The 22,333-nt window shown below is 43.9% G+C and overlaps 1 protein-coding gene across 1 annotated transcript in view; it reads left to right on the top strand.

The window, feature by feature from the left end:
* The window catches only part of Mccc2 (methylcrotonyl-CoA carboxylase subunit 2), a 65,239-nt gene that overhangs the window by 13,516 nt on the left and 29,390 nt on the right, over window positions 1-22,333 (top strand). Inside the window, exons 4-7 of the mRNA XM_050153855.1 lie at window positions 4,040-4,141; window positions 7,834-7,961; window positions 9,769-9,881; window positions 22,052-22,165. Coding sequence (XP_050009812.1) covers window positions 4,040-4,141; window positions 7,834-7,961; window positions 9,769-9,881; window positions 22,052-22,165 — 457 coding nt within the window. The remainder of the gene's footprint in view (window positions 1-4,039; window positions 4,142-7,833; window positions 7,962-9,768; window positions 9,882-22,051; window positions 22,166-22,333) is intronic.

A 22,333-nucleotide genomic window follows, 5' to 3' on the forward strand; every position in this document is an offset into this window, starting at 1 on the left:
GGAGAATCATGGCGACTCACTCACTCAGCTTCTTTTTCCCAGCATTCTCCTCTGTCTACTCCGCCTACCTAATTTTCTGTCCTATGAGGGCCGAGGCAGTTTCTTTATTATTAACCAATGAAATCAACAGATAAGATACAAGACCCACCTCCATCAAACAGGCTCCCAAAAAGCCAGCACAAGCAGCAGGAACAAGTCCTGGTGTCCATTCCAGTGGACCCTCAGTCTGCCCCAGCCAGGCAACTGTCAACCTCATTCAGAGGGACTGGTTCCATCCCATGCTGGTTCCTTCCCTGTCAGGCTGGTGTTGGTGAGCTCCCATTAGCTCAGGTAGACTGTTTCAGGGGGTGTACCTGTCTTGGTCTTGACCACTTTGCTCATATTCTCTCATTCTTCAATTGGAAGAGTACCACACATTTAATGAGAATGGGATGAACGGAACAGGGAATGACATGGGCAGACAAACTCAGCCCTGCTGGAGTTCCCGTAAGGCCAGAGGGAAACAGGAAATAAGCAGCGAACGTCTTGAGCTGTGTAATGTACTAGAATGAGGCCAGGGTTGAGGGAAGCAGAAACACCAGAGCCAGAGCTCTGCAGCGGAGTGCTGGGCATGTTTGAGCAGTGTCCAGGGACCAGTGGGGCTGACACGGGCGGTGTGGAGGGGGGGGACAGTAGGGGTGGGCTCTGATTCTGAGGACCTGTGGGCTGTTTATTCCGACTCTCAGAAAAAGAGCGAACTGCAGTTGGGATTCAACAGGACTTGTTGAGTTTCCAAGTCACATGTCTCATGATGACATTTACTGTGCTAGACCCATAAGACTGGACTGCCTGGTGACAGTGCACTCTCTTAGTTTGTGTTCATATCGTTTTGTTATTTTTCTTGGAAGTGACAGAGTCTCCCCAAGGCGTCTACTCTCTGGACTATGTCTGGAAGTGTGACATGTGACTGTTTTTAAAGACACTGCTCTTCTGGCTCCTGCTCTGGTCATAGACTGTGAGCAGCAGGGATGGCACAGATGGAAGGATGGAGGGGCAAGGGTGTCGATCTCTAGTTGTTTTACAAACAGTAGCGCGTAGACCTGGTATATCTCCTGAAGGATAGGTCATGGGGTACAATGAAAAAGGTGGGTGTATGTATGGGGTATTTTTTTTTCTTTTCCTTTTTGACTTTTGTGTTTTAAGATAGGATCTCATGTAGCTGCCTTCAAAATCACTGTATGGCTGAGAACCTTGAGGTCCCTTCTCTGTTTTGAAAGCACTGCAGATTAAACCTAGGGCTTCTCTCAAGTTAGGCAAGAACACTGTCACCCCAGCCCATCCATGAACTTCTGACCCTCCCGCCTCTGCCTCCCTCGGGATGGGACGACAAAAGTGTGCACCACCACACTTGATTCGTGTGGTGCTGGGCATTGGCCCTAGGGCTTTGTGCGTGCATGGTAAGACCTGCCACAGTTGGGCTGCACCTCTTGCCCACCGTGTTCTTCTGACATCCGTATTTGTATGAGAGCACGCATGGGTGAGCGTGGGTGCCTGCGTGCCAATGCACATGTGTGGGGATCAGGGGACAGCTCTCAGGAGTCAGTTTTCTACTATCTTATGTGATCCCAGGATCAGCCCCAAGTTGCCAGGCCTGTATGCAAGTGTCGACAGACCTTCTTATAGCCCCCAGCACACATTCCTTTAGCCCATTTTTGTGCAGATGTGTATCAGGCACCTGCATCAGAAAAGCAAAACAAAAGGCAGTCATACCAGCTCGAGCATTCTAGGCTCCCCGCCAGGTGTGTCTCGAGCACACATGTAACAGCGTAAACGAATGCAGACAGATTGTAAAAATATATACAGCTTTAATGGAGAAATAGACTTACAGAACCACCGTTCCCACGGAGACCAGGAAAGCAGAAGCAGTGTCTGGGAGCACACTCGCCAAATTTATAGGCTAACATTAGCCCGAGGCAAACACGCCCCCTAAGGGGCAGGACTTATCCCTACATCTCCCCTTTTTGTCTAAATAAGAAAGAACTAAACCAAATACAACTACATACAATAATAACAAATAATAAATATAACAAACAATATTGAGAATCAAAAGTTTTGCTAAACATTCTATCTCAAGGAGTCTAAATAATGTAGAGAATAACTACAATTATATAATCTTCAACTCCATCAAAGATCTGAGAAGGGAATAAATATTACTTAACAAACGAGATATATCCAAAATGTGCAACAATTGACAGAGACAACTGACTACCTGGGCAATCACCCAAAGTCTCGTTTGCAATATTGAGTCAACCAACTTTGGCTAAGGCCTAACATAACTGACATACTATTATTAAAGGCAAGGAACTTTCTTAGAATTATCCTACCCTGTCTTGGCAGGATAAGACAATCCTGTTTCATTGTCAGAAGTTGAGGTATGGGCTTTTCTTACCCATACCAGTTCTGCCAAGAAGATAAGCTCCCAGTGGAGTGTCTTTGGTGCTCAACATTCTCTCGGGAATAGAGCGGTGTTGCCAGGAGCAATTGTGTCTCACTATCACAAAACTCTGAGTTAGATTAAAGGCCATTTTCTATAGCTCTTTGAAGAGGTTGAAGATTATCTATCTATACTGAGTATAATCTCTATATATCTAAAGAACCTGATTAGTCTAATTATAAATGACAAACTTAGATGACTATTAATCTATATAATTCTCAATATCTATCTGTGTAACAAATGAGGATAATGACTTCCAAATATAAACACTGTACAAATATACATTGCAACATGGTAAATATATATCAATACACAAACATTATATAAGTATCTTAATCAGACGTAGAAATGTACACTGCAATATGGTAAATATATACAATATATATATCAATACAATATATGTCAATACATAAAAATGTTTTAAACAGAGGTAGAAACATGCATGCATACAATAGTCAATGTAATTTAACTTTGTATCAATATACAAGAATCGATACCAATATATTTGTCTAAAAACAGTAACTCACAATTATAAATCTATTATCCCATCATCCCTCTTTTTTTTTTTTCAAAATGATCCTTAAGCTTATAAAATTCCTCCCCCAACCTCCCAACCCCTAAATGATGTCCCTAAACCCAGGGGCAAACTTTATTGGGAGAGGGAACGTCGTCCTCTAGAATTACTTCCAGCTGTCATGGGAGTGATGTTCTTTCTGGGGGATCCTGTGAAAGTAAAATGATGGTTAAATTTGGCGTCCAACGTTGGGCTATTTTGCCCCCGACTCAAGCACATAGCCTGGCTAGCTCAGTCGGTAGAGCATGAGACTCTTAATCTCAGGGTCATGGGTTTGGGCCCTACGTTGGGCGCCAAAATGTAACGGTGTAAATGAATGCAGACAGATTGTAAACATATACACAGCTTTAATGGAGAAATAGACTTACAGAACCACTGTTCCCGCGGAGACCAGGAAAGCAGAAGCAGTGTCTGGGAGCACGCTCGCCAAATTTATAGGCTAACATTAGCCCGAGGCGAACACGCCCCCTAAGGGGCGGGACTTATCCCTACACACACACACACACACACACACACACACACACACACACACACACACACGTGTGAGTGGAGGTGGACAGTACGATGCGATGCGCGCTGGAGAAGAGCCTGGCATGGGGACAGCCTGCTTCTGGAAATCCCAGATCTGACACTTACTACTTATGTGAACTGAGGCTAGCAACTGGGTTCTGATTTCCCCGTTAGCAAAGTGTTTATGAAGCCCACAGAAGAGAGTCAGGCACGTGGTGAACACTCCCTGCTGTCCCCTTTCTATGGTATATACACCTTTACCTTGCACTCTACCAGTAAGTTCCAGTAGCTCGCTACCTGGTTGTACCACGTAAATTCCTATGGCATGTTTGTCAGGTCTTATTTTAGAAATCTTTTTGTAGATTTTTATGTACAACATGCATATTTGAAATGTTTCCCTGTTTAGAAAAATCTTTGCATTCTTATGTGTAACTTTTTAAATATAGATATTTAACTTAGACAACATCCTTTCTTCTGCTTAGGTCTCCCTTTCTGGAATTCTCCCAGTTTGCAGGTTACCAGTTATATGGTGACGAGGAAGTCCCTGCAGGTGGCATCATTACGGGCATTGGACGAGTGTCAGGGTGAGTATTCTGCCTGTGCTCAGTTGTGAGGGGCAGGAATTGTAAGTGCAGGCGTCTGCCACCCACCCTGCATGTTGGCAGGCAAGCTTTGTGCTTGTAAGACTTGAGCATCTCAGATAGGTATCCAGTTCCTCTCTGGAGCTCTAGAGATCACAAACTGAAGGGAGAAAAATAAAAATTAGTCAGTTTCTGGATCCAGTTTAGACTTACCCACTTCCCCCAGGTATGGGCTTTTTAATTTTTTTATTAAAATTTTTTCCCACAATATAGTTTGATCATATTCTTGCTCTTTCCCCGAGTTCCTCCCAAGTCCTCCCCACTTCTCTACCCATACAACTTCATGTTTTTTTCTCTCTCTGAGAGAGAATAAAAAAAAGAGGAGAAAAAAAACAAACTTAAAAAAAACACACACACACAAACAAAAAAAAACAATTATTAAAGCCATGTGGTGGGGCACACCTTTAATACCAGCTCTTGGGAAGCAGAGGCAGGCGGATCTCTTGAGTTTGAGGCCAGCCTGGTCTACATGGTGAGTTCCAGGACAGCCTGGGTTATGTAGAGAAATCCCTTCTCAAAATTCAAAAAGAAAAGAGAAGGAAAAGAAAATCAGTAACACAAAAATCTACTTGGAAGAGGAGGCAGGAAGATGGTGTGAGCCAGAGGTGGTGGAGGAGTCCAAGGACACAGCTTCTTCCAGACACGTCGGAACTGATCCACATAGGAACTCACAGAGACTGGCAGCATACACAAGACCTACACGTGATTAAACCAAATAAAACCCCAGCACTGAGAATGCCCTACCCCTAACCAAATGCCCTACCCCTAACCAAATAAAACCCCAGCACTGAGAATGCCCTACCCCTAACCAAATGCCCTACCCCTAACCAAATGCCCTACCCCTAACCAAATGCCCTACCCCTAACCAAATGCCCTACCCCTAACCAAATAAAACCCCAGCACTGAGAATGCCCTACCCCCAACCAAATGCCCTACCCCTAACCAAATGCCCTACCCCTAACCAAATAAAACCCCAGCACTGAGAATGCCCTACCCCTAACCAAGAAACTATTTTAAATTGACACCTGCTAAAAAACTAAAACAAGTCTTCTCCATTGGTATGCTGAGTTTTAGGAACACTCCATCCAAACTCTTGCACAGCTGGCGAATACAGCTGTTTTAGGAGCAGGTGTCCGCTGTGTCCCCAGGCAGCCTCGCTATGACCTTCTTTTCTGCTCAGTGTGGGCTGGCTAGGGCTCAGAGCTCAGACAGCACTGCTCTTCCTGGCTCTGCCTGGCTCTGTTGGCTCTCACACCCGGAGGCTCAGGTGGATGCAGGTGACTGATGGCATATGGGCAATGAACTTTCAAGCTGCAGCCAGCAGAGGGCTTGGGGTTTGTGCTAGCCTGCTGGCTGCTCAGCCGCAGCAGGATCACTGAGGAGGAAGGCCCAGTTCCTGTGCTTTCTCTCTCCTTACTCTGTGGAGTGTGCTGTTTGAACCAAGTGGCTTAAAATCAGAAGCAGGCTCTTAAAATCAGAAGCATGGACCGCGCTCGTACCAAGGCTATGAAGAAGGGGATGCGTGTCATTCTCAAGAAGTACTACACGTGCCTGGGTGATGACTTACACACCAACAAGTGCGTGTGCGAGGAAATCACCATTATCTCCAGCAAGAAACTGCAACAAGATAGCCAAAAGGCTGTGTCGATGTCACGCATCTGATGAAGAGGATTCAGGGAGGTCCTGTGAGAGAAGGGAGAGAGAAATATGTTCCTGAGGTCTCAGCCCTGGATCAGGAGACCACCAAAGAAATGCCGAAGCTTCTGGACTTCGGCAGTCTCTCCAACCTGAAGGTCTTCATTTAAAAACACCGCATGGAGCTGTTTGAGTCCGTTCTGTCATATTTTCTGAAAATAACTTTGAGAAAAAGAAAACAGAAGCAGTTACTAAAAGAAATTTTAGTTCTACAACTAAATAATGGGTGTCGGTGGGCAAAACCACACAGATGCGCATCACAGTATTTTTGTGAACTGAGTTCATTTCTCTTTCTGTAGCATGTCTGGGGGGGGATTGATTATGGACATATGCCACCATGCCAGGTGTACGTGACACTGGAAGTGTAGCATACAATACTCTCCCAGCTCATCTGTATACACAGCCCTTTGTGCTGTGCTGTGTAAAATTTGTATTTATTGTGACTTCAGATAACACAGATTTATTTTAGAAAGTGTGTGTGTGTGTGTGTGTGGTTTGTTTCCTATGGATGAAGTAGTAAAGAACATTGTTTTTCTTTTTTCTTGTGGTACTGGAATTTGAACTCTGTGCTGTGTATATTCAGGGCAAGTGTCCCTGAGCTCTGTCCTCAGGCCTTGTTTTTTTAAAGACAGGGTCTACTCTTTAGCCCAGGCTGGCCTTGAACTCACTGTATAATTGATTACAAACCTAGGATCCTTCTGCCACTACTTCTTAAGTGCTGGGATTACAAATCCCACTACATACAGCTATTAAATCACTTTTGAGAATATGAAAAACATATCTTAGTACTACTCGCAGTTTATTCTCATTTTTTCTACTTTTTTAAATTTATTTTTTGATTAAACACGTGAGTGTTTTTGTCTGAATGTATGTCTGTGCACCATGTGTGAGCCAGTGCCTAGGGAGGTCAGACAAGGATGATGGATTCCTTGAAACCGGAGTTACAGATGCCTGTGAGCCACAAGTGGGTGCTGGACTCAAACGTGGGTCCCCTCAGACAGCAGGCAGTGTTCTTAACTGCTGGGCCGTCCCTCTAGCCCCATTCAGTTTCTTTAAAGGACACTTTATAATTTATTTATTTTTATTTTATGTGCATTGGTGTTTTACCTGCATGTGTATCTCTCTGCGGTGTCAGATCTTCTGGGGCTGGAGTTACAGACAGGTGTGAGCTGTCATGTGGGTGCTGGGAATTGAACCCGGGTCCTCTACAAAAGCAGTCAGTGCTCTTAACCACTGAGCCATTTCTCCGGCTCCTTAAAGGGACACTTTAAAGATTTATGTTAAGAGAGTTCCTTGGCCTAGAGAGTTGAATTTTCAAAAAGACATCATCCTCTTGTTAGGATCCTTTCATTTTAAGAACCATAGTGAGTGCTGGAGAGATGGCTCAGTGGTGAGAACACTGCCTGCTCTTCCAGAGGACTGGGATTCAGGTCCCAGCACCTATGTGCATCTAATAATGGTCTGTAACCCCAGTTCCAGAGGACCCAACACTTTCTTCTGGCTTCCCTTGGTACTACACATATGTGGTGCACAGATATACACGCAGGCAAATGTATGTGTGTGTGTGTGTGTGTGTGTGTGTGTGTGTGTGTGTATAATCTATATAATAAAAATAAAATCTTAAAAAAAATGAACCGAAAGAACCTTACAGAACAGTGGTTTAGGTTAATGCCTCAATACTAATGGAAGACTCATGGCTCTTTCAAAATCAAATGTGAGTGTGTAATCTTATTAAAAGTAATTATTTTCTGTTGGATTAATGAATGTGAACCTTGATTAGAGCTTGGTTTTGCATCATGGGACCACTGGCTAGTGAGTGGCGGTAGCGACTTGCCCCAGAAGCGGAAGACTGCCTTGTGTGCTCTCGTTATAATAAGCTGAGTTGCTTTTACTTTTGCAGAGATCTCATAGTCTCTTTCAATGGAATTTCTGCCTTTCAGAGTAGAGTGCATGATCGTGGCCAACGATGCCACTGTCAAAGGAGGTACCTACTACCCAGTGACGGTGAAGAAGCACTTACGGGCCCAAGAGATCGCCCTGCAGAACAGGCTCCCGTGCATCTATCTGGGCAAGTCACAAGTCCGCTCGGAACTGTGTTAGCTGGGAAAATGGGAGATTGTGGCAGGCTATGTGGGGGACGTCATTACTGGGTGTTTTAAAATACTGCTGGCTCCTCCTGCAGTTAGAAAGGAATACAGTGTTTGCTGAAGACTGTGGGCGAAGGTAACTAAGGACTGCCCGTAGTACCACACAGGAAGATTAGCAGCTTGTTGTGTGCTGGCTTTTCACCTGGGTAGCTTATGTTTCTGTTAACTATAATTACTCAAACTATTAAAAAAATAGCTAATATTTATGGATCTCTTGAGAGTCAGGCACTGTATTAAGTCCTTGAATATTACATAATTTGAATAGGTTGTAATTTAAGATACAGTTGATTTCCAAAGAAAGCCAGTCTTCTTTTGAAAGTAAACTACATTTGCATTAAAGGCTATTTTGAACAGAATCTTAAAGCAAAGCAGTTTAGAACTGGCAGCTTCTGGATAGCGGTGTAGCTTGCCAAAACGCTCGCCTACGTTGTTCATTTGTAAACATTGGAACAGGTCGTAATAGAGACATTTTTTTTTCTTTTTCTGGAAAAGTGCATTTGCCTGGTTGACTCAGTGTGAACGTCTTTGCACATAGAAGACAGCAAATGCAGCCAAACTGCCTGCAGGCTCCTGCCGGTCTCTAGGCGGGCAGCTCTACTGAAGAATATTGATGTTGTCTCTCTTTGGAGAGGTCGTCTTTAATGGCAGACAGGATACAGAATATTAAATAATAAAAGACAGTGGTTGTGGGCAATAATAGTAGGTGTAGGATTTATTTCTAATTCTTTCTATCTCTTTTTGAGACATGGTCTATATAACCTTGGCTAGCTTGGAGCCCACAGAGCTCCTTCACCTTCCCGAGTGCTAGGATTATAAAGATGTGCACCGCCACACCTAGCTTTTATTTTTCTTTTTACATTCATAATTTTACGTCCTCATAACTATATGAAATGGCTACTATTGTTCATTTCGTAGCTAAGGAAGTTTGAGGTGTTTAGAATGGCCAGGAAACACGTTTGATCTTATCATCACACCCCTGTGAATAAGGAGCTCTGTTTTCAGACAAAAGTCTCCTGGTGTAGCCCAAGCTGGCTTCACATGCTTGGTCACCCTGAGTGGTGGCCCACACCGTCACCCGTTTTGTTGATTTGTAGTAAATCTTTTTTTTTTTTTTGATTTTTGAGACAGGGTTTCTCTGTAGCCTTTTGGTTCCTGTCCTGTAACTAGCTCTTGTAGACCAGGCCGGTCTCGAACTCACAGAGATCCACCTGCCTCTGCCTCCAAGTGCTGGGATTAAAGGCGTGTGCCACCACCGCCTGGCTTGTAGTAAATCTTAATGCTTAGGAAGCTGAGGCAGGAGGATCACAGCATGAGTTATACAGCCAAACCACTTAAAGAAAATAAAAATAAAAACAAGAGAGCAAGTACAAAAAAGCAATATACAAATTACCCATTAATCCTTTAGTGATTCTTGTATTGGTCTAGGAAGACGCAGCTTCAGTTCTGCTGGCGAATTCATGGTGTATCTGGGGCTTTGGCTGCTCTTAAAGGGAAAGTGTCCTGAGAAGTTTATGTGGAGTTTTATCTAAAGGTTGGAAAGCCTAATGTGTTGGGAAGAAAGCTTCAGTTGTGTTTGGGGGCCTGAGACTCTAGATTCTACACACTGGCGGGGGGTGGGGGTAGCTTTTGTGACTGAGATTAAGGCCTAGTTATCTTAGACCCTAATGGATCTAATTAACAGTGGCCGTTTGCTGAGCTGCGCTCATTTCTCTCCTTTTCCTCATACAGTTGACTCAGGAGGGGCCAACTTACCTCGGCAAGCAGACACCTTTCCAGATCGAGACCACTTTGGCCGCATATTCTATAATCAGGCAGTTATGTCTTCTAAAAATATCACACAGGTAATTTCTCATTAGTCAAATATGGGTTTTGTTCGTCTGTTTAGAAAAAAATCTCCAAATGTCATTTCTATCATGAAATCCAGATGAATTAAAAATAAAGCAGAATTTAGTAAGGCGACATGGCTCAGAGAAGTAAAGACTCCTGCCACCAAGCCTGTGACTTGAGTCCCAGCTCTGGGATCTGCAGGTGGAAGGGAGAACAGACTCTCTCTCGAGGGTTCATCTCTGACCTCCACATGCACAGAGTGGAACCTTACCCCCTGCCGCACACAAAATAAATGAATAGACATAATAAAAACCAGAATTGAATATCTAATGTAAGAAAGTCTTGTAACCTGTCTTCAGTGTGAACTTTTACTAATGGCAGGCATGTTCCTGGATTATAATGCATGTTCATTGCCGAAGGAAAACCAGTTTGAAAAGAAAATCTTTGAAGGACTAATCTATTAGTGCAGAGGAAGCTATAGCGTACGGGTAAAGAGCTACCCAGAGATAAGTTTATACTGAACTTGACTGTTAGAGCGAAGGATAGTTAACTGATGGATATCACTAGAAGATTCGTAATGGTGTTCGGCTGTTCAAATCGACGAACTAGAATGTATGTGTCAATGAATAAACCCCAAAGCTGTGTTGAGAATAAGCTGTTAGGCAAATGTAGAGCCAGTGTGCGTGCGTGTGACAGTTGTGTCGTGCTTGTGTGTAAGCGTGCATGGAACGGCACACTTAGCTGTGAACAGTATGGCGCTGAGGAAGGAAGGAGGAAGACGCGGTCATTCAAGAGGATCGTGGGGACTTAAGTTGTAAATCTGAAATATTTCATCTCCTTGACATTGTCAGAGGGTGTGACTAGAAAGCCATGATAAAGGTCTTGTTAGATGTAACTGCCCTATGGACTGTGAGGTGAGCTGGGTTGCTTCTAGACTCCCTAGATGGGCCTGAAATCAGCGGTAAGTGTCCTGTAGAGACAGAAAGACAGAGGCAGCCAGAGACGGCAGCCAGCCAACAACTGCTCATGATATCCTCTGACTTCAGCCACACAGCCATCTTAGGGGTGGCCAGAGATCGGGGGGGTCTCATTCCTGGCCCCACTCCCCGCTAAGCTTTCTCACCCCAGAGGCCTCTCACTGTGTAGCTCCTTTTGTGTCACCTCTTGTTTCTTTCCCGAAATTCTTTAAATACACACTGAATTCCCTTGTTCCTCCTCCTTTTTTCTGTCCTCCCGATCCCACCAAGAACCTGTCCTCAGTAACTGAATAAAGTTTTTTTTTTGTTTTTTAAAGATTTATTTATTTACTATGTATACAGCTTTCTGCCTCCATGTATGCCCGCACCCCAGAGGAGGGCGCCAGATCTCATTACAGATGGTTGTGAGCCACCATGTGGTTGCTGGGAATTGAACCCAGGTCTTCTGGAAGAGCGGCCAGTGCTCTTAACCACTGAGCCATCTCTCCAGCCCCTTGAATAAAGTTTCAAGTCATTGCTTGTCCTTGGTGTGGGCCCTTGCCCTCCATATCTCTGTCTCCAAGCCTCAAGGTTCTGCTTTCTCTGTAGGTTTACTGCTAATGCCTCGGTGTGAAATAGAAATGTGTGTGTGGTTTCTGCCCTTGTTCCGGGTTAGGAAAAGCTTGGGTTCCCATGTTTGGTCTCTATCCTGTTCCTAAGACAGAACTCCTAAGATCCTGGTAGATAAGGATGCCAAGAACATCTTTTATTTTAACGTTTGGTCTTTGATTCCTGGTGCAAAGATGCTAAATCCTTTCGACTTTCCTGGGCAATTGGAACATCCTTTCTTCTAATAAGGCGACTCCTGATAGAGGTTGGCAACCAGAAAGACCAAGCCATGATGAGAAGCTTGGCGCCTTCAGCACCACCTGCCCCTGACCTTCTGGAGGAGAGGGGCTGGGAATAAAAACGATCCCTCATGCTTGCGTGATGAACTCGCCATACAAATCCCTCCTGCAAAGCCCTAGGGGGCTTTCAAGAGTCCTGGGAGGGCGGCAGATCCTAGCTCCATAGAGACGGAGGCTCCTGCACTCAGAGCTCTCCCAAGCCCTGTCTGTGTACCATCCCTAATTGTTTTCTGTGGCCTTTATTAATTACCCAGCAGGTAGAAGGGAAGCATTTGTTTGAGTTCTGTGGACCATTCTAGCATATTAAATGCAAGGAGAGGGGGGGTGGTGAGAGCTCCAGGTTATGGCTGGGCAGCCTGAAGCTGGTACTTGTGCCTGTGTTTGGCATTTGAAGTGGGGGCAGTCTGGCAGGGCCTGATGCTCTCTCCAGATAGTGTCACATTAACTGATTTTATTTTCTCTCCCCGTCTCTTTCCATCCCACCTTTCCCAGTAGTAAGGAGCAAACCCACATCCTCAGGCCGTAACACTGAACCACATCCCCTGCCCCTTTCTTATACTTTGTCATTTAAAATTAGAGTGATTAAAAGCATCTTTAATCATGTATTATATAAGTCAGCCATCTGCAATGCTATGCCTTGGCTATGGCTTGTCCCCTGAAGGATTTTTCTGGAAGCCTAGTCTTAGAAGTGACAGTGCTGGAGTGGTAGCCCTTTAAGAGGTGGGTCTAGTGAAGGTGGGTCGGCCGTGGAGCGCTGCCCCCAAAAGGGTCGATTCCTTCAAGAAGGAGTTTTATATTTTATATTAGTAAAGTACGAGTGTGGATCTCTCTGGTCTCTTGTGTCCTAGCTTGTCATATGACCTTTCTTCCTGTCACATGTTTCTGCCGTGATCCACATGACATACTGTGCTGCAGTTAGACAATCCTCACCAGGTGCTGGAGAGATGGCTCAGAAGTTAAGAGCTCTGACTGCTTTTCCAGAGGACCTGGGTTCAGTTCCCAGCACCCACATGGCAGCTCACAACTGTCTGTAACTCCAGTTCCAGGGGATCCAACACCCTTACACAAACATGCATACAGGCAAAAGACCAATGCACATAAAATAAATAAAGATTGTAAAAGGGGGTGCCTGATCTTTCACTCTCTGAAACTTTGACTCAAATAAACCATTTTTTTTTTTCTGTGTAAAATTTCCAATCTCGGGTATTGTGTTTGAACAGCACAGAACAGACTAAGATATAACTTTGGCTATGTTGTTTATGCATTTTGACATAACATTTGACCCCATTCCTATTTTCTACCTCAAGATTGTATTTTACTTAATGTCATTAACCTTGCCCATTGTAGATCTATTTATCCACTTAGCTCTAAGAATGTATCTCTTACAATCTTATCTTTGTAATTTCCTGTATATTTTCAGAAGTAAAAGTGATGTTGACAGATATCTAGACCTTTCATTTGAATTTTGTTTCAGAAGAAAAGAGACTTTTTTAGGTCAAAATATTTATCTTTTTCATTCTTTGACCTTCCACGGCTATTCTTAACTCTTCTAGGTAGGTCCTGGCTGATTTCTTATACTTTATTGTTGGTTCTTTGTGATTAGAGGACTATTAGTTGAATTTTTATATCTTCACACATTTCCCTGAGATGAGACATATTAATATTTAGTAAAAGGTGGTCTCCTGTAACTGTTAAGGCAAATGCCCACACATTGACAGGGTGCAGTAGGCCCTCACCTTCATAGCCTCTTGCATCCTTATCGCATGGTGGGCCGGGGAACCCCTCATCTGCTGTCTTTAAAGACCTCAGAGATCAGGGTCCAACCTTTCTGAGCTCCTGTCTGAGGTCTCCTTGTAGCCTTGTACACACTCAGGCTGGCCCGTGCAGTCTGCTTTCTTGTTCTCATGTATGGGGTTCATAATCTTAACCCTCATTCTTTTGCTACCTTTTGTTGCAGCTTGTTCTCTGGCATAGGAAGCCTCTCCTTTTACCTGAGCCTCAGCAGCCAGCAAGGTGTTTCTGCTTTGACTAGAAGCTAGTCTCTGTTGAAATAGGCTTTATTTACTAGCTGTGTGAAAGTGCATTTTCTCGGCTGTCCCATCCCCCGCCCCCATTTGCTCTAAATTTCGAAGATGTTTAGATGATTACCAATGGTCCCTCTTATCGTACCTTCACCTTCTGTTCTCCTTGACTTAGCTCAGTATTTTTTTTAAGTTTTTATTGAGCTATATATTTTTATGTGCCCCTCTCCATTCCTTCCCCCTCTCCTTCTGCTCTCTCCCATGATCCCCACACTCCCAATTTACTCGGGAAATCTTGTCTTTTTCTACTTTCCATGTAGATTAGATCCATGTATATCTCTCTTAGGGTCCTCTTTGTTGTCTTTGGGATTGTGAATCATTATTTTTGAAGTTGACCTCATTGACTGCCTTTGTTTCAAGCATCTATGATCATCTTGAGTGGGTTAAACGAGCTGATGTCATTGTTTTTAAAATGGATTTCAATAAAGATGAATAGAAGCTGGGAGAGATGAAGGCAATGTATCTGGTGACATTAGGCTCTCTGGTGAGCAGATCGAGGAGGAGGCATTCTGGCTAAGATGGACTTCCTGAATTCTGTCTGCCCTTCAACCCTGTTGGTGCAGGTGAGCCCGAGTACCTCAGAGTTAACAGTGTTGATCCAGCAACGTGGGTGACAGTGATCTAAACTTCTGGCCAGCCATTCAGCTGGAATGCACCTTGTCACTTTTATTTCTAATGGAGGTTCTCCACATAAAGACAGGACCAATATGATAAAGACAATGTCTGCTTTTCACAATTACTTTGAAAAAGGAAGCAAGATGCAAGGCTGGAAAGGAAACACATTTTGAGTGGTTTTTCTATCCAGCCCTAGGACTCTTCCCTTCTCTGTTGCATTTATCCTGGTCTCTGTTGCATTATCCTGGTCTCTGTTGCATTTATCTTGGTCTCTGTTGCATTATCCTGGTCTCTGTTGCATTATCCTGGTCTCTGTTGCATTTATTCCAGTATCTATTGCATTTATCTTAGAATGTGTTGAAGTGGAAAATGGTCTCCAGCTCTGCGGGGTGTGTGTGTGTGTGTGTGTGTGTGTGTGTGTGTGTGTGTAGGTGTGGGTGGGCGTGGGGGACAGGAGGTCCAGAGTTCATACCATTTTTCAGAGTGACACATAAGACCTCCCTGGCAAGCCTTCCCCTTTCCACTGAATGGCCTGTTGGGCTATGTTTGTAATTCATTTTGCTATAATGAGAACCAGTTTCTGTTGGCCCAGGCAAGACCTTGGAGGGTAATGGATTTGTCTGCTGAGTCCCATGTGGTTGTCTGTGGTTTGCAGCACCTTATTCTGCTACACAGAAACCATGCTGTGGAAGAGACAACAGCAGTCGTTTCAGTGGGTTACGTGTCGCCCGTGGGTCATCCGTGGCCTCCTCCTCCTTTCTTGCTCGTAAGTCATAGAATCATGCTTGGCTTCCTTTTCTCCTTTATCTCTGCCACACAGCAGGCTCCCTCTCCGGTGGTGGGGGGATTGGTGCCTCTCGGAGTTCATGGCGTTCATCTTTGTCCTCCATGTCCCTTTTGGCATAGTACTGAAGATGTGCTTACAACCCAAGCCAAGTCTACTCCTCATGGTGTAGCCATGCATTTGATGGCATTTTAGTTCTTAGTGGAGAGTGGAGAATTTTCTCTATAGTTCCGACACTTTGGATCCCAGAGTGGCCTTGCATAGGATTTGCACAGGGGTACACTTTGGGCCGGGAGCACTTGTCAGTGCCGTTGCACTCTGGGATCCCTGGATCCTGTGAGCAGAAGATGGGGTGGCAGGATGCTTCTGTATGAGTCCTCCCTGTGTCCTGTTGTGGGTGACAAGCAACTCAGAATTGAATGATGAGCTGAGACTGTGTGATGCTGACTGGTTTAGCTGGTGACTTATCTGTGTTGTGTTATTTTCATCTTTATTGCTATTATCAGTGTCTATCTGCTCGCATAGCATTAAATTCTTATTTATTTAAATACTTGTGATTAGGCGGCTGGAAAGATGGGTCAGCCATCTCTCACAACCGGTAATATCTGTTCCAGGGGCTCTAGTCCCCTTTCTGGTCTCCTCAGACTCTTGCATGCACACGGTGCACATAAAACTCACACCGGCACACATATACACATAAATAAAATAAATGGATGGGTGGGTCACACCTTTAATCTCAGCCTTTGATTCAAAGGCAGAGGTGGGTGGGAAGTTTATGAGTTTGAGACTAGCCTGCTCTATATATTGAATTTTTATCCAGCCAGGGCTGCATAGTAAGAGCCCATCTCAATAAATAAATATTTATTTAATTATTGAGTAAATCAAATATACTTGTGCCTAGAAAGGCTTTCTTTGTTATTGATGAAACATTTGAGAATTTTGATTCCTATGGGCATAGTAACTACACCTCTGGCAGAGGTTTTTGTGCTCTTAAAATTTTTATTTATTTACCTAATTATTTATTTTATATGCGTGAGTGTTTTGCCTGCATGTGAGTCTGTGTATCATGTATGTGCCTAGCACTCTCGGAGGCCAGAAGTGGGTGCCTGACACCCCTCCCACCCCGTGTTTTTAAATTATGTATCAGAATTACGGAAATACAGCTCATTCATTGACTATGAAACTTTAGTTGTGTTTTGGGTATCGCTGAATTGGATCAAGCTTCTTATATCTCTATCTTCTCATTAGCAATCACTCTCTGTTCCTGCCCAATCCTCCCAGCCACGATCTCCTTTGCCGTTGTGAACATCGTCTGTGACTTTGTCTCCTTCATTTACTGTGATGGCTGCATCACTCTCTGGAGCAGAGCAGAATTCTACTTGGCCTTCATCCTCCATGTCTACTGTAGATTAATAGTTTAGAGGAGGTTGGAGTCTTTGAAGAGTAGAATAGTATTATGACGTTTTGGTTAATGGTAAACTTTATAGATGAAGGTGGTCCTGAGGTTGTATTTCCGATGGCTTAGCCTTCTGTTTGTGGAATTCTACTCTTTGATATTTGCCCTATGATGAAATTGCCTAACTTTTTCCCCTAATTTGTCCATGCTGTTAATCAACACTCAGCTACACTACTGAAGTCAGTAGTGCCTCCATTGTATTTACTTGAGAAGGAGGGTTGTTTTGTTGTTATTGTTGTTTGTTTGTTTTCAGTGCTGGGGATTGAAACTAGAGACTCTTTCATAGTAGACTTACAAGTCACTACCACAGAGCCACATGCCTCGACCAAGGTAAATGGTTTATCTATTGCTCTAGAACATACTGTCTGCAAACTTGGCAGTGTAGAACAGTAGTGCATGTTTGTTATCCTGTTCTGGAGGTTGGAGTCCAGGCCTAACTTGGGGTCTCACAGGTACAGTGGCCTGAGAGTTTGACGTGAGGGCTCACTTCCTAGCGCCCTCATGTGGTTGTTGACTGAATTGTTCTTTCCAGGCTTCCCTCAGTTCATCTTGGCTTTTGGCTGGAGGGCCATCCTTCGTCCCTTGCCACGTGAAATCCCAGAGCATTTCACAGCTTGCTACTTGGCTCCATCAGAGCAAGAAAGGGAGACAGAAGAGGGACCACAAGTGAGAGGGTTACAAGGAGTGGTTTCAACATGCCGTACTCATAGGGATGGCACTGGATGGGAACACCAGGGGCAGTGGTTACTAATTCGAAGTTTGCCACGTCCAACTGCCTTTCCCTGAGCATGGGCTAGCTGGTATCAGGAGGGTGCGCTGTTGATTTCCTTGGTTGCAGAGGAACTGTGGAGAAAGAAGAAGCATCTGCAATGCCCCAGGCAATATGGCGGAAGTCTCTGAGCTCAGGTGCTAATACTTGGTCAGTTGCTCATTTACCTCTGAGTCCTCTCCTGCCTCCCTCCCTCCGTAGCTCACCCACCCTTCCACCAGGATGGTGGTGGTAGCAATTAGGATAGACTGGGTAGTATGAGCATTTCTTTCTAAGGACTCTGGAGGCTGGAGGGCCCCACAGATCTGAGTGCATGGTTGGCTTGGGCTCAGGACTTGGGACAGGCCTCCTCCTGGCTTTGTCCTCACTTGGATAGAGAGATTTTTGTCTCTGTTTACAGGGACCTTGATGACATTGTGGGCTCCACCCTCATGACCGTATAACCTTAGCTGCAGCTCTGAGGCTTCCCTCCAGATCCCACTGGGGATTAAGGCTTTACCATGAATTTAGGAGGGGACGCAAACACTCCTTCCATAGCAGATGGCGTGTTGGCACTCCTGTCTCCTCCTGCCTCCCGCCCCCACCCTCACCCTCACCCTCGTATCCAGCCCTTGCTGAAGGTTGCTATTCTTTCCTCTCCTCTGTTCTCTAGTTGTTTTCCTGGAACTCCACTCTGCCTGTTGGGTTTTTTTTTTAGGTCTTATTTTTGAAAACTGTTCTCTTTTTGAATCTTACATCACTGCGACTCTGCTCTAAGTTCCTTGAGCCTTTTCCTTCTGGAACACACAGATAGTTTGAGCAGAACCAGTGTTGTCACGGAGAGTACAGGGTTCTGAGGTAAAAGTGTCTTCTGTTCGCTTAGAAGAATGGTTCTCCCCCTTCCTGCTGCTGTGACCCTTTAATACCTCATGCGGTGCTGACCCCAACCATAAAATTATTGTTGTTGCTACTTCATAACTGTAATTTTGCTACTGTTATGAATTGTGATGTAAATATCTGTGTTTTCCCATGATCTTAGGTGACCCCTGTGGAAGGGTTGATCAACCCCAAAGGGGTCATGACCCACACGTTGAACTTTACAAAAGGCCCAGAATTTTTCAGATATTCATAAAGTGCAGAGGTAGTTAAATACTCAGACATACCACACAGATTTAGGGCATTGGTATTTTATTTTATTATTATTTTGCCTCACTGTGAAGGAAGACATTTAGATATTAACAATGAATCTATCCACGATTCATTTACCCCTCAGACCTGGTAGGCCGCTGGGGTCTGTCTGCTGTTGTAAACTTGGATACAATGGGTGTTGCCTTGTGTGTATGAGGAGGGATTTTTGTAGCTGTAGATGTCTTGAAAGCACACTTCTGGGTGACTGCTAAACCAAACGATAAGGGAAGCCACTGCTTTATTACGTTATCAGTTAAATGCTGAAGACAGTTTAACAGCAAACACAAAGCGTTTAGTAAACGGAAAAGGTCTTTGGGACGTAGTTGGGAAATTGTTACCTCACAGTACAGCCTTTTGAGTTTACTATTAGTGTGGCGTGCGGCTCACTGAAGCAGCGTCTCTGCGGATATAAGGCCAGTTGATGGAACACTGGGATCAGAAACACAAACTGTTTTCATGTGGTACCTTAAAAAATTCATGATATTCTACTTTTCTTTGGTAATATTTTTCTTACTGTTGATGGGCATTTAGCTAAACTCTTATGTGTTATTCTTTGTGGCATGTTAATCTTTAAACAAGGATTTTCTTAAGCTTTTTCTAAAATGGGAAGCTTTTGAACACTCACGTGTAAACATTATTGGTGACTCCTTGTAAGTATCACCCAGCTTCAACATAATTCACTTTCTTCTTTAGATTTTAAAAGTTGTATTTATTATTTGTGTGTGTGCGTGTGTGTATGTGTGTGTGCATGTTTGTGTGCACCAGAAGGCCAGCTTTCAACAGGTCAGAGAAACCGAGAGGAGGCGTGGCATCGGCACAGCTGCATACATACACAGGAGACGTTTTTCTGAGGGCAAAAACTGAATTCTTCGTTTTATTTTTCTTTCTGTTGCTTGTTCTTACTCTCCTTTTTCTGTTCTGTTCTTCTACCCTGATGTTTTCCTCTTCCTCCCTCACCTTTCATTATTTTTCCTTCTTTCTTTTTCTTCCTTCCTCCATTTCTTCCCAGTTATTCTCCTTCTATATCTTTCCTGCAGTTTTCCTTCTATTATATCTCTTATTTCTCTCTTATCCCTTTTATACCTCCTAAGACAAAAACTTCTATGCAAGAAAGGATTACCTCACAACCACAAGTTACATATTTTCCAAAAACAAAATCTTTTCACAGGAAGAAATCACATTACGATCACAAGTTACATGTTTTCCTTTTAAATCCATAGTCATTAAACATTTCTCTTCACCCAAGAGCAATGATTCTATAATTGATTAACAAGTTTTAAACAAGCTAAATGTATTTCAGCCCGTTCTTTTTGCACTGGTGGGTAGCTGTCTGCAGTTTCAGCGTAGCAGATTTGTGTCCTGCTTCTGCTCTGCCAAACCTTTAAACAAGTGGTCTAGCTAACCATCTATTTTTCTTTACAAACAATAGGGTCATTTAATTTTCTTGTACAACTTTGTTTTTCAAGGTGCGTACCGGGACCTATGATTAATTCTGTAAATTACATGACCGAGGAACTCAGGCCTAACCTCAGGTGTAGGGGCGTAATTGCTTTCTTTAATCATCGGCCTGGTTTCCCACAGGCAGAATTCATGGGTCTATAATACATGAAACTTCCTTGTTCTTATTTTCCATCTTCTGCAGATCTCACAGGGGAAGGTGACTTCTACCTAATTTTACCCTTTTTGTACCTCTTATTGGAACAACTTTTAGAATAACCTAAAGCGTTTCCCTGGTCATCTTTACTGTCTTAAACACCTTTATCTTTTAGCCTGACCCAGAAAGTCCAGTTAAATCACAGTTCTAACTAAGCACCATTGTTCCTAAAACTTGTCTGCATTATGATCTGTAGGGTGCCCAGGGCGGAGTGGAATTTTCCTATGAAACAATCACACTATACTACCTACAGTGGGATCCTGGCACACAGTAACCACACCATGCCAAACACAGGAACACGGCAGCAGCAAGCAGAGGGAGCACAGCAGAGCAAGGGGCATCCTGGAAACAATCCAGGGCTTTGGCTCTCCAGCATGGAGCCATCATAACTTTCGTATCTGGTGGGTATATTCCCTAAGCTCCATTGCTGACTACAGGTCCCCTGACATGGCTACTGATGCTTATGTGTGGTGTGTGTGTGTGTGTGTGTGTCCACTCATGTATGCAAGAGTGCATGAATGTGTAGAGGCCAGAGGTTAATATTAGGTCATTCTCCACCTTCTTTCTTTCTTTTTATTTTTACTATTTGTGTGTGTGTGTGTGTGTGTGTTGTCTTGAGACAGGATCTTTTACTTACTAAATGGGAAGCTGACAAGCTCACCATTTTAGCTATGCCCTCTGGCCAGCAGGTTCTTGGAATCCACTTCTCTATGCTGGGGTTATACACATCTGTAGCTATGGCTGCTCACATGGGTGCTGTGAATTCAGGTGGAGCAGCAAGCACTCTCAACAGCAGACCATCTCCCTAATCCTTCCACCTTATTTTCTTGAGGCAAAGTGTTTTACTTTCATTGAATTTACCAATTTGACTAGACCAGGGGAGCCGTGAAATCCAGGGACCCACTTTCTCTGCATCTCTAGCATTAGGATTACAGGTATACAGATTGTGCCCAACTGTTTTACATGGTTATCGGGGATCACTTTGCCAACTCAGCCATTGGAGTAACTTTTCCAATGCAAATGTTAGCATTAGTTTTGTTTTTAGATTATATTTGTGCTACCATAAGATATTAACAACATTCATTCTAACAATTATTTCAACGCCCCAAGAGGTATTTATTTATATAAAGTGATTATTTAGAGGGTGCAGTATTATCAGTTTCTGTCTGAGAAAGTTTTATTGAAGTGAGTGTGTGGTAGGTTTCTTTTCTCAGACAGTAGTTTACCAGGCCAGTGTTGGCCTGATAGGCTCTTCATCTACATGTTCTGTAAGAGTGAAACATAAGCCCTGCAAAATAGTTTCGTACAAGAGGTCAAGGCACTATTCCAGGAGGCAGGAGAGATGGCTCAGTGGTTAAGAGCACTTGCCGCTCTTCCAGAGAACCTGAGTCCGGCTCCTTGCACCCGTATCAGGGTGCTCACAAATGGTAAGTCCATTTCCTAGGGGTCAGATCAGACGCCCTCTTCCCTTATCTGTGGGTACGTGGTCACACACTTTGGATATGTACAGACAGACACATACATATAAGTTAAAACAACAACAAAAGAGATTTTTTTCCTAGTTACAAAGATTGTGTGTGCCTGGAGGCTCTGTTCTCAGGAGTTGGGAGAATCATGAGTTCTAGGCTAGACTAGGCTACACAATAAGAACCATCTCAGGACTCTGTTTCTAAAGTGAGGTCCAGGGATCCGCTCTTCGTATCACCTAGGCACTGCAGTGTTTGTAGGGACGTTGTGCCAATGCCATGTGTTTCCGGTTGGAGTCTCACCTCAATGTCTGTGCCTCCTTTGTAGATAGCTGTGGTCATGGGCTCCTGCACAGCGGGAGGTGCATATGTGCCTGCCATGGCGGATGAAAACATTATCGTCCAGAAGCAGGGTACTATCTTCTTAGGTGGACCACCCTTGGTAAGAATATTATCTTGGTTGAATGATTATTGATTCATTAGAGTTAAATATAGATACATAGGCTATTATAAGCTTTAAAATATGGTAAGTAAAGCCGGGCGATGGTGGTGCACGCCTTTAATCCCAGCACTCGGGAGGCAGAGGCAGGCGGATCTCTGTGAGTTCGAG

This window comes from Alexandromys fortis, unplaced genomic scaffold (genome assembly GCF_014885135.2).
Source record: "Alexandromys fortis isolate MF-2015 unplaced genomic scaffold, M_Fortis_MF-2015_v1.1 scaffold_79, whole genome shotgun sequence".
NCBI classification, from domain to species: Eukaryota; Metazoa; Chordata; class Mammalia; order Rodentia; family Cricetidae; genus Alexandromys; species Alexandromys fortis.